Raw genomic sequence first — 12,422 nt, 5'->3', positions numbered from 1 at the left:
CGTTATTTTAGCCAAGTTGTTACATTTTTTTTTTTTACGTTGTGCAGTTTACATTGTGTTACTATGAACACTAACGTACTTTTAACGCCTATTTTACGTCATTTTATTACCATGAGTATTAATTTTTTTTAAATGCTTATTTTGAGTGTAATGAATTTCTTAACCAATGTTTCACGTAAATTTAGCCGAGTTAGTGTCTATTTAACGTAATTCTAACGTTATTTTAACCAAGTAATTAACGTTGTTCGTTTTGAAATTTCCATTGTCTTAGTAACATTATAGTATTTTTAATGCGGATTTTATTGCATTTTATTACTATGAGTATTAACGATTTTTTAACGTTTATTTTGAGCTTAGTGAATTTCTTTAACAATTTTTCGATTATTTTTAGCTTTTTTTTAATTAACGCTTATTTTTTAAGAAGATTAAAAACCCATCCGAATTTTTATGTTCAAATTACACAACTCATGCAGCAGACGTAAGAATTAAATGCGTTAAAATAACGTTGAAGTGCCCCTAGGCTAGTAAAGTTTTAATGTCTGGACTAAACGTTTATTTTGCTTTTAAATGGTAGTCTTAAATCCGTTAAATAACGGTTAAAAGTTTTTTTTTTTACCCTACAGGTGAAAAATTTTTGTCCCGTATTTAAATATAGTGAATTTCGTAACAATTTTTTCTATATAGATTTGACCATGTTGATTTTTTTTTTCAATTTAATTTCTACATTATTTTTTCTATTGCACAATTAACATTTTATTACCATGAAGGTTAAAATTTCTTTTAACGGAGTTGAACTAATTTCTTAACAAATTTTTTAAAAAGTATTTTTCCATTTTATGATTTGCGTTTTATTACTATGAATATTGAATTTTTTTAACGCCTATTTTGATAACCATTTCTTAAAAGTAAATTTGACCAAGTTAATTTCTATATAACATAGCTATAACGTTATTTTAGCCAAGTTGTTGACGTTTTTTTTTTCTCTTCGTTTGTGATTTTCATTGGGTACTATGAACATTAATGTATTTTTAACGCATAATTTACTGAAATGGTTAAAAACCATTCCGAATATTATATTCACGCTACGCACCCATGCAGAGATAAGTATTAATTACGTTAAAATGCCAAAAGTTTAAGAGTATTTAAACGTTAGGACTAAACGTTTAATTCTGGTTTAAAATAGTAGTTACAAATCCGTTAAATAAACGTTAAAATTTGGGTTACTTTTGACCTGAAGATGATCATGGTCGTCTCAAATCCATTTAATAATCGTTAAAATATGGATTATTTTTAACTTAAAGATGACGATTTTATACCCTTATTTTCACTGTAGGGAATTACGTAACCAATTTTCAACGCAAATTTCACCAAGTTGGTTTCTTTTTTTTAATGTTATTTTTACCAAGATCGTACTTTTTTCCATTTTATAAATTACGTTGTATTGCCATCAATATCAACGTTTTTTTTAAACGTTTATATATGTTTGGTGAATTTCTTAGCCACTTTTTTACGTAAAAATTAATTACGTTAAACAAAAACCGAGATTTTTCTATTTAGCATAACTTTTACATTATTTTAACCAAGTTGTTAACTGTTTTTTCGTGTTGCGCTTTCCATTGTATTGCTACGAGCATTAACGTATTTTTATTGCCTTTTTTTAAGAATTTGAGAAACTATTTTGTATTTTAATGCTTTCGTATTATAAACGTTATGTTTCTTAACCAGTAAGTTTCAAAATTTGGGTCATTTTTCACGTAAAGATAATCATTTTTTGCTCTTATTTTGACTACATATAGTTCGAATATACATAGTCAAAATATCGAATATATATAGTAAATCGAATATATTTTGACTATATATAGTTCGTTATTATATAGAAATATATATAAATATAAAAATAAGAAAAAAGAATATATAAAAAAAAGAAATATAAAAATATATAGAAATTCGCCATAGCGAATTTCGTAACTAATTTTTGGCGTAAATTTGTCCAAGATTTCACAATTTCGGTTTCCATTGAATTACTATGAACATTACGTATTTTTAATGTTTATTTTACTAAGGTAAACAAACCATTTCGTATAGACTTCTCTTTATAATTAAAAAAAATAACGAAATATATTTTTGCTTGTAATTAGAGAGTCAGAAAAAGTTTCTATTGAAGGGATACCTGTTTTCATTTGAGTATGTGGGGGATTCAATTATCGTCTGTGTCTCTGTGTCTATACCTTCATCTATTGAAAAGTACCTCAGGAGATAATCGAGTTAACATGTCTTATATACTAGTTATTTGGTATTTAATATTTGTAGTGGTAGTTACGCCACAAGTCAAAGAGTTAATTTCATGAATTATGATTGTCATTTCTTACAGCTAGATACATGTCTTGTAGATGCATTTTGGTAAATTATATAATATATATTTGGTAATGCATAATTGATAAAAACAATTTGTTTTAGCAATCTTTCTCTACCACTATTTAAAATTTTTCTGTTGCCATGAAAGGAAAGTTAGCAATTCCTATTTTTGCAAATATATTTTGTAAATATATTGATCTACTTCGTGTTTAAAATTTTCAAAGTTTTAAGTGGTTGATTAAAACACGGGGAATTTTATGTCTTATATTGCTGTAAAAATTAAATGGGGCAGTTCTTATTACACCTGGTAAAGGAAGTATTAAGTTTGTTTCAAAAAAAGTTGATAACTTTTTCAGAAATGTGCATTAAATGTAGTCCAAATAAAGTGCTAAGTTTATCTTAAAAGTTGATAACTTTTTCAGAAATGTACATTACATGTAAATAAAGAACTTTGTAATCCAAAAATAAAATCAACAACATAATAAAATTTTATTAACTTTATAAACATCGGATTACAGTTTAGATATTACACTTTTTAAACTCTTTACAGAAGCTTGCAGTAAATATATTAGTTGATACTCCTCAAATACGTGAAGATTTGTGGGTGAGTGCACTTTTAGTTGAAGTTGAGCTATAGTTGATTTGACCATTTGAGCTCGCTGTAAGTCCAACCACCTTTGCAAAATAACTTCAATATCATCTTCAGTTGGACAGTCCGTTATTTTAACATCCACTGGTCCCCACAGCATGTACTCAAGAAAACCTTTTGCCTGCGTTAATGAAGAAGCCTTTTCCTCAAGCAATATCTTTGCAATGGCGTTAAAAGTATCAGCCACAGGCTCTGCCAAGAGTTCACCATTAACGAGGCAAGTTTTAAGCTCTTCTATTTGTTTGATATTTAAGAAATGGAACATGATTGACAACGTCGCCTGGCACAGAGTCCTCTTACACTGAACCGAGTCACTAATCGTGAGGTAGATTTTGTCCTCAGGAAAAAGAACAAATATTGGAGGTTTGTCTTCGTGTGTGGTTATCAACATCAAATGTTCCAGGGCGAAGTTTACTTCCTCAATTCCTTCAGCTTGAAGACTTTTAAGCGTATGTATCAGCTGCAAAAGAATAAAACAATAGTTTCTTAAATGTATGTGTTGATTGCTATCTTCCCGAGACGTCAATTCTGTGAATTGGAGAAGAGTTGAGATGTTTGATCTTGGCAAGATGTAAACTGAAGCAGATTCTAAATTTGGGGATGCAACTCCTGTCTGTTTTGGAATGTAGTCGTTGAAACTGGCTAGAACTGGATAACGAGTTTGGTTGCGGGAAGGTGGTGCTCCTGATTTTCGAGGAATTATCTGGAAATATAAGATATGCTTAGAAATATCTTAAATGTAAATAAATAAGTAATCTTAAAAAATTAAATATTTTAAATTTATAGAACATAATGGCGATGTCTGTTTTTGATTTTCTGAAAACTTAACCTAAAATGCTCCGAAATATTGAAATTTTCATGCCATAAAAAACAATTATAAAAATGTAAAAATATTAATATAAAATTGAATAAAAAACTTTTTGATTTAAGATAATTCAAAACAAGATCGAAAATGATTTAGGCAGTGAGCTGAATGCTTAAACTCATTATAAAAAGAAAGTTTTTAATTACGTGAAAGAAATGTTAAAGGTTGTTAAAATAATCATACTCGTGGATATGAATTCAAGAGTTCCTAATCATGTATATTGAACATTAAAGTACAATGATAAAAATATAAATAAAAGGCCCTAAATATATGAAATCACATTCAGTGGAAACAAAATGAATTCAAAAGTTCTTAATCATGTACATTGCACATTAAAGAACAATAATAAAAAAACACATTATTTTTTAGTGTTCTACGCACAGCGGCAAGCAATCCCACAATTCTTCTGCCAGTACACTTATCCAATCAAATGATCTTAATTTTTTGGTTCTTTTTTATATTTATACTTTTCTTGCAAATTTTATGGAATTAACATTAAAACATAATTATTATTCCATAAATTCGTTTACAGTTCACGAATTTAAGTTTTCAAATTAGTTTTTTTTTAAACGAAAAGAATCGCAGGGAAATATGGGAAAATGACCATTTGGCTTTTCTGTTTGCAAACACAAAATGACGTCAATGATATATTAGAGAAATAAGCCTTTTCATTTGTTATGTCACAAGAATGTGGCTAAAACGAGCAATCCTATTGGATAATCAAACACTAAAGTAATGCAGCTGGTAAGAAAAGAGCTTGTACATTATTTCTTTCAAAATATAGTTTGTAACTGCTGAACTAAAAATTTAGCACTTTAAAACAGGATACAAGTTGAAAGCAAAACAAGTTAAAAGAAAAATAATTATAAAAAATTAAGTATAAAAAAAAACAATTAGCCACATTTTTATCGGATAGAATTTAAATGATGAATCAATGTCTTCGGTGAACCGTCTAATTAGAACATTTGTGAATTACTTTACGGTTTTCTAGACTGAAAACAAAACAATATATCCAATGATGCTCCCAATGATTTAGGGTCACTTCTTTAAATCATCTTCCTAAATTAAAAAAATTCCCGCTACTTAATTTTTAATAACGAAATCTATTTAAACTTGGCAATGTAAATTTGAAAGCATTTAAATTGATATTCCAAAATAGGCGAAAACATTAAAAACCCTGGAACATAAAAATAAAATCCAGATAAAATGCTTAAATCAAATATCCAGTGCTTCAGCCGAGATAAAATGTTTAATTTCCAATTTGTAATACGAAAAAAAAAAGAACAATGAAGTTTCTTTAGTTAGGAAACTAACAAAAATTTCTTATCAACATCAATTTGAGCTTGATCAAAATTTTTTTCTAACTTTTTAAAAATTAAAAAAAAATAAGTTAAAGTTAATGACTGAAGTGTACTTTTTCAAAAAGGTGAACAGTAGTAAATCAGTTCATTTATTTTTTAGCTTCATCTTGGAGGAAGATTTTGTTGTTGTTTATTTACGTCGCACTAGAGCTGCACAATGGGCTATTGGCGACGGTCTGGGAAACATCCCTGAGGATGATCCGAAGACATGCCATCACAATTTTGATCCTATGCAGAGGGGATGGCACCCCCGCTTCGGTAGCCCGACGACCTGCACACGAAGTCGAGCACTTTACGGTAGAACAGTTTAACGAGGACCGATACCGCACACCCTCGGTCCCTACGCTGGCTGATCCAAGTGGTCACCCACCCGCACACTGACCGTAGCCAGTGATGCTTGACTTCGGTGATCTGCTGGGAACCGTGTCTTAATGATCAGTCCACTGCGAGACCTTTGAGGAAGAATACATTTAAATTTACCAAAGCATTTTAATTACGTAAATCTTTATATTTTGATTTCAAATTATATGACAGCAATGGTTTTAAAAAACTAAAATAATAGCTAACACTAAAATTTACACTTAGGTATAATGGTAAAAAAATGTTATTGCACTTATACAAATGCTTACCTAATTCAGATTTGGGAATTTCAAATCTGCAATTATTTTGTCGGAGCACAAAATAATGTTTTTTGTTTAGTTTTTTGTCTTAATGCACAAGTTTATATAAAAAAAAAACGCATAGGTTTATATACATGCATACACACTTGTCTTCTCCTGTGAAAATAGCACTTAAGACACAAAACTTATGACCTTAACGTATCACACCATAAACTGAAATGTATGATCGCCTTCTTCCTACCACTTCCTAAGTGGCAGAAAAGTGGGGACACTTAGTATTCAACTGCGTGAATTTTAAAAAATCCCTGTTAAGAACGTATTGCTAACTTGCATAAAAACTGTAGGCTGTAGAGAGACCCCGATTACAAATTCGAAATCAGTGACGCGAAAATATCCAAGATCCGTTCAAAAATCTCATGCAACAGAAGAAAAAAAAACATCCTTTTTTAGTGTTAGCAACTTCGTATAACGCAAATTACTTTCATTTTTCTAATAACAGAACTTTTAATGTCAAAACAATAAGTTGCATTTGTGCAGCGGCAGAGAGGACTGCTAGGTTATGTTTGCATTTGTACAATTTTTTGGACAAAATTAGTACAATCGCATAGTTTTTTTTTGTATTTTATGAAGAAGTTGCTACAAGTTTTTAAAAGTATTTTACATGCAGAGAATTGGATTTAAAACATAAGAAATGCATTTGAGAACATTGTTTGAATAAATAGTATAGATTATTCACCAATAGCATGACTTTTTCTTGCTCGTGGTTCCGATAGGTAACGTTATAAATTAGCCTTTCTTGGAGAGGAACTTGACTTGACGCATTGTCAATGACGAAATCTTTTAGTTTGAGAGATTTAGCATCATTTTTCAAGTAACTCGGACTTTCGTTCATGGACTGAAATAAATAAATAAATAATAATAATGAAATGAACAAAATAAATTTTAAAATAATAAAAACAAACGCATTAAAAAAAGTTCGTCATGTATATGTTACGGATAAGGTAATAAATCCGGTTATTATTAATACTAACCGGTCAATATTATTAGTAACCGCTTCTTTTGGTCAAAGTGTAGTAAATGGTCACTGATGCACGTTAAATCTGTCGAGTCGCAAAGTCCCCCATGTTCCCATAGCAAATCAATACCTCTGGGGGTACTGATCCAGGAGTTTCCTTGTCTTTTGTATCGGTTCGAAAAAAAATTACAAGGCTACGGAGTTGAACATTAGTAGTCGTAAACCCAAAAATTAGGTCGGCTGTTCAACAACGGATATAAAGTTATTCACTTAATATTATGTAATTAATTATATAATTATTACTATATATTATTAATATAATTATAATAACCAATGAAGTTTTGTCAATGTGATTAAACGACTTATACAGCATTGGTACATCGGTGTATCTCTTTGTATATGTGTTACGGTTAAAGTGATAAATCCCGTTTTTATTAGTACTAACCGGTCAAAATTAATAATAACCGCTTCTTTTAGTCAAAGACAGAAATAAAAAGGGGAGATTTCCGTATCGTGATCTGTGGCAGAATAATCGCCAATTCTTGGCGACTTCCGAGCAGCGGCCCAGGAGAAACTTAAATAAATAAATAAATAAATAAAAACTTCACACAAAAGGATCAACTTGAAGGGAATAACTCGTAGCCACCCCCGGGCAAACATCTACATGTTTATTATTATTATTTTTTATTTTTCCAGTTTAAAATAATTTTAGCCTTAACAATTACAGTTGGTGAGGCAGATCGATCACGATATGGAAATATACCCAATAAAAACGCGAAGGAATGACATTGACCAAACTTCAGTGGTTATTATTAAATTTAAGAGTAGCAGACGCTACAAGTATAAATTTGCTTCGATTTAAATCTTAGTTGGGCTGTTATTTTGCAGGTGCAAAATCCTTACTACTCTACCCGTAGTGTAGCAGATGCTACAAGTATAAATTTGTTTCGAGTTAAATCTTAGTTGGGCTGTTATTTTGCAGGTGCAAAATCCTTACTACTCTACCCGTAGTGTAGCAGATGATACAAGTATAAATTCGTTTCGAGTTAAATCTTAGTTGGGCTGTTATTTTGCAGGTGCAAAATCCTTACTACTCTACCCGTAGTGTAGCAGACGCTACAAGTATAAATTCGTTTCGAGTTAAATCGTAGCTGGGAAGCTATACTACTGGTGCTTTGGCATAAAAGCTTTGCGAGTTTGACTCGTAGTAGTATGACAATGAACGTATATGAAGCATTTAAGAAGAATATGAAGTTCACGGAAGTAATAATCTCAGCAAGTGACTCGTAATTTGTAGCCTACGTAATTCTTGTTGGTTTTTTGGAATATAAGCTTTGAGAGTTTGACTCGTAGTAGTATGACAATGAACGTGTTTATATTAAAATTATGTGACACTCACGGAAGTAATAATCTCAGCCAGGGACTCGTAATTTGTAGCTGCAATTGCTGAATAGCTCGTCTGAAGATCTAACCACGGTCGACCACAAGTAGGTTGCTGTTGCTTGCTGGTTCTGAATCTCGAAACTGTTTCTTTGTTCAAAGCACTGATTTCCTTGGGATTCTTCTTCTAAAAAACACGTAGGGAATTCAAACATTAATAAGAACGAGAAAGCGTTGAATTTATTACAAAGATATTATGAACTAAAATATTAAAATAAATACGGTCTACAACAATTGCAAATTCCAAGTATTCCTCGCAAATCAATTTACATTTTTTTTAAAATTCTACCAGATATTTTTAAATTTTTTTAAAATTAATGTAAAAATCTTTGTCAATTTCTTTTCGGTTGCGGTGATATAAATATTGAGAATGTAAATTTCGGATTTTTTTTTTAAGAAACGCAGATATTTCCTCAAATGTGCCATAACGGATATCGAAAGAGTCACATTTGAGATAATTTCTTTGAAAAATAAACAAATACAATTTAAAAGTGATTAAAAATAAATTTATAACAAATTCTCGCTAGAGTTCTAATTTAAAATATAAATTTTTATCATAAACACAGGTATGTTAGGTTTTTTTGTACTCTCTTAGTAAAGAGAGTACAAAAAAATGCAAGAACTTTGCAATTTATAGCTCAAAACGATAACGATATAATTTTCATTCTAATTTTCAAATTTAATCTTTCAATTTTATCCTTTTAAAACGCAAATGTTACAATTACCGATAAAGAAAAAGTCATAAAATAACTTTTTTTAGACAACATTGTTCTTGGTTTGCGAGTTGAAAAGAGCTTGGCTCCAGATTCAACGCAAAAATTGTTCTTTTTGCAAATTATATTCATTTATTTATTAGCCCTTTAGATGATGCGACATGTTCAAACAAAAGGCGCTTAATTCATATACAGAAAATCAAAACGGTTCACCACCTATTGTTTTTGTAGGAGAAAATCGTCAAGCCTCTAATGAATTTTGTAATATATCGTTTCCTAATGTATTTGAGTCTCAAAACTTAGTGAAAGTAGATAAGGCTTTTGTCACCAAAAATGTTCGAGAAGATCACGAACACGTGTCATTAGGTTAGCGACTGGGTCATTGCCAAAAGGAGATTTCACATGTCTGTAATATGTAATTTTGTGCTGTTAAAGTACGTAAAGACGCTAAGATAGAATGTGGACTTTTGGGAAATCAGTGTGTGGCTAATGAAGAATAATTACACATTCGTTTTTTCTTTGACAAAATACACAAGAAATACATTCTAAAGGACTTTTTCCAAGTTGTATGATGGAATTACTTCGAATTGACTTTCTAAACTTAAAAAACAGTCTGAAAAAAATCAGCCCAATCGGCGAGTGACATTTTAGGCACCTTTCTTGTTAGTTCAAATTCAAAAGCAAAATCAAACAATTTTTCATGGTTTGCCAACATTAACCTATTTATGTTCAGAACAGTTAGATTTTGTACATTAAATATTACGAAATCAATTATAATTTTGTTAATTTTCCGGGTTCGGTAAATAGCTTAAACATTCCAGATAATGTCAACAATGAAAAGTTCAAATAGACAAAACATTTATGGATTCAGTAATGAATTACGTCGGTGTCATCCAGGTATGTGTAATGATCCTCTTCCTCTTCAGCGACCTGCAGAGTTTCGTAGAGATCTTCACTGTCCTTCTTGTTCTCCGTCTCACTTTCTCTTTGAACAGAGACAGCGGAGGGTCGTTCAGGCTTCTTGGGCATCAGCTGAGAACGAATATCACCTGAAATAGAACGAAAATCATAAAAAAAAATGGCTGTGATATCTGTTGAAGATTGACATAGTAGCAGTCGATTATTCTAGAAAAAAAAATTTTAAATTGCTGTTGAAGATTGACGAGTCATATTTAACCAGGTTGGCAAAAAGTATGAAATTAAAAAAGGACATATTGTATTGGTGGTTCACGTTTTCTCTTTGTTTTTTGAAAGAATTAGTAGAACACTTTTTTTCTTCCTTTTAGTTGAAGGTCTTTCTTGTGTTCTTTCTCACGAGGTGAGATTTTTATGCTAAATTAAGCAATAAAATTTTATTTGCTTTTTGTTTCGCAATATTTTTTCTGTGCTTCATTTATGTTATTTATTTAGTAGTTCAAATAAAAGGTATTTATTTTGGTAACTACAACAATATCATTTATAACAGAAAATGGAATAATATTACTTTCAAGTAGCTTAGAAAATATGTCATGTATCAAAAGTAGTACGGGAGTCGGATTAAGTTTCACGTCACCTCTATATGTTCAAAAATTAAAAAAAACCTAAACGAAATAATAAAAATTTCTTTTCACGATTAGCTCTTTTAATTTCATATTTTAAATTCAATAACTTAGGTAATAAATAAAGTTTAAATTCAATATGTTAGGTAATGTATCTAAAAACAATATAAGGATTGCCAAAATAAAAAGTGGATAAAAGCAATAGTGTCAAGCGACTGTGACGCCATCATTTAGAGAGTTATAATAGTAAGAAAGAAGGGTGCATGAAAGAGTGCATGTAACTTATTAACCAGTTCACATGACAGCGAAAGTAAGTTAAAATCGTGCTAAAAAGAATGCATCCAGAATATCACAATACGAATTAGCACGATTTTTGGTAGCGCAAGGTGATTAATATTGTTTCTTTATACTCAAACTAATAGTAGTTACGATATCATAGGTACTAATTAGATGCTTAGACTTTTTGCTACAAAATTCGTACTATCTTATTTTATAACGGCTCTCGTACTATCAAGCAATTTTTCTATTAAGGACTGTTTTGTTCAAGACTTAGCATTCACTATAAATGCTCTCATGTAAGCTCGTTGATCAGTTACACACCGATTGCGATTTTACTCCTCTTACTTACAATTATATTACAGGTGGTGGTTCTATTGTTACTGAGAAAATAAAAGTATTCCTGCAACAGCCTGCTGTGGACCAAGAGAGTCCTGGACGTTAAGGCTCCACAATTTCGTGACCAACGGCATGATTGCGGCAATGTGGTCAGCACGGAGCACAGGCTACCTTTCCTTCTCATACAAGCTGGTTTATCTGAAGCTAGGTAGGCTTCAAACCGTCGCCAGGGATCAAACCCTAGTCGTTCACAATGACAGTTTAGTGCCTTACCCACTGAGTCACCGTGGATCACTGTTACTGTATTTCTGCATTATAACGCGTGTTCAATATACCTTTGGGCAATACATTTTAAATTTATTTTAGTTAACATTGCCAAATTTTAAATTTTTGTTATCTAATAAGATGTTACCCAAATTAGCATATTCTTTGTCGAAGTGAGATTGATCTCTGGAGTCTGGCCTATTCCGATTCATATGTCTTGATTCAAGAATCTAAAAAAAATAAACATTAATTTCATAAAATGATTTTATTAATTAATTCTTAAATGACAAATAAATATATCCACGAATACTGAGGTCAGTATTTGCTGAAATGTGAAGTTATATTTACTTTAGGAGGAGNCAATAGTGTCAAGCGACTGTGACGCCATCATTTAGAGAGTTATAATACTAAGAGAGAAGGGTGCATCAAAGAGTGCGTGTAACTTATTAACCAGTTCACATGACAGAGTTTAAAGTTAGTTAAAATCGTGATAAAATTAATGCATCCAGAATATAACAATGCGAATTAATACGATTTTTAGCAGCACAAGGTGATTAATATTGTTTTTTTTATACTTAAACAAATAGTAGTTAAGATATCATAGATACTAATTAGATGCTTAGACTTTCTGCGACTAAATTCGTACTATCTTATTTTATAACGGCTCTAGTACTATCAAGCAATTTTTCTGTTAAGGACTGTTTTGTTCAAGACTTAGCATTCACTGTAAATGCTCTCTTGTTAACTCGTTAATCAGTTACACGCCGTTTGCGATGTACTCCTCTTACTTACAATTATATTACAGAATAGTGGTTGTTGTATTGCTACTAAGAAGAAAAAAGTATTCCCGCAACAGCCTGCTGTGGGCCAAGAGGATCATGGATGTTAAGGTTCCACAATTTCGTGAACACGGTATGACTGTGGCACTGTGGTCAGCACTGCGCACAGGCCGCCTTTCCTTCGCATACAAGCTGGTCGATCTGAAGC

At 31.1% G+C, this 12,422-nt stretch overlaps 1 protein-coding gene across 1 annotated transcript in view; it reads right to left on the bottom strand.

Annotated features, from left to right (window-relative positions):
• Nucleotides 1-2,820: 2,820 nt before the first annotated feature.
• LOC107445816 (dentin sialophosphoprotein) overlaps nt 2,821-12,422 on the bottom strand; it is a 108,285-nt gene continuing 98,683 nt past the window's right edge. The window contains exons 9-12 of the mRNA XM_043039242.2: nt 9,901-10,067; nt 8,265-8,432; nt 6,587-6,745; nt 2,821-3,707 (exon numbers count right to left, since the gene is read on the bottom strand). Of these exons, the coding sequence (XP_042895176.1) occupies nt 2,868-3,707; nt 6,587-6,745; nt 8,265-8,432; nt 9,901-10,067 (1,334 nt within the window). The 3' untranslated portion in view covers nt 2,821-2,867. The remainder of the gene's footprint in view (nt 3,708-6,586; nt 6,746-8,264; nt 8,433-9,900; nt 10,068-12,422) is intronic.

Source organism: Parasteatoda tepidariorum, chromosome 1, assembly GCF_043381705.1.
Source record: "Parasteatoda tepidariorum isolate YZ-2023 chromosome 1, CAS_Ptep_4.0, whole genome shotgun sequence".
Lineage (NCBI taxonomy): Eukaryota > Metazoa > Arthropoda > Arachnida > Araneae > Theridiidae > Parasteatoda > Parasteatoda tepidariorum.
This window is presented reverse-complemented; position numbering and strand designations above follow the sequence as displayed.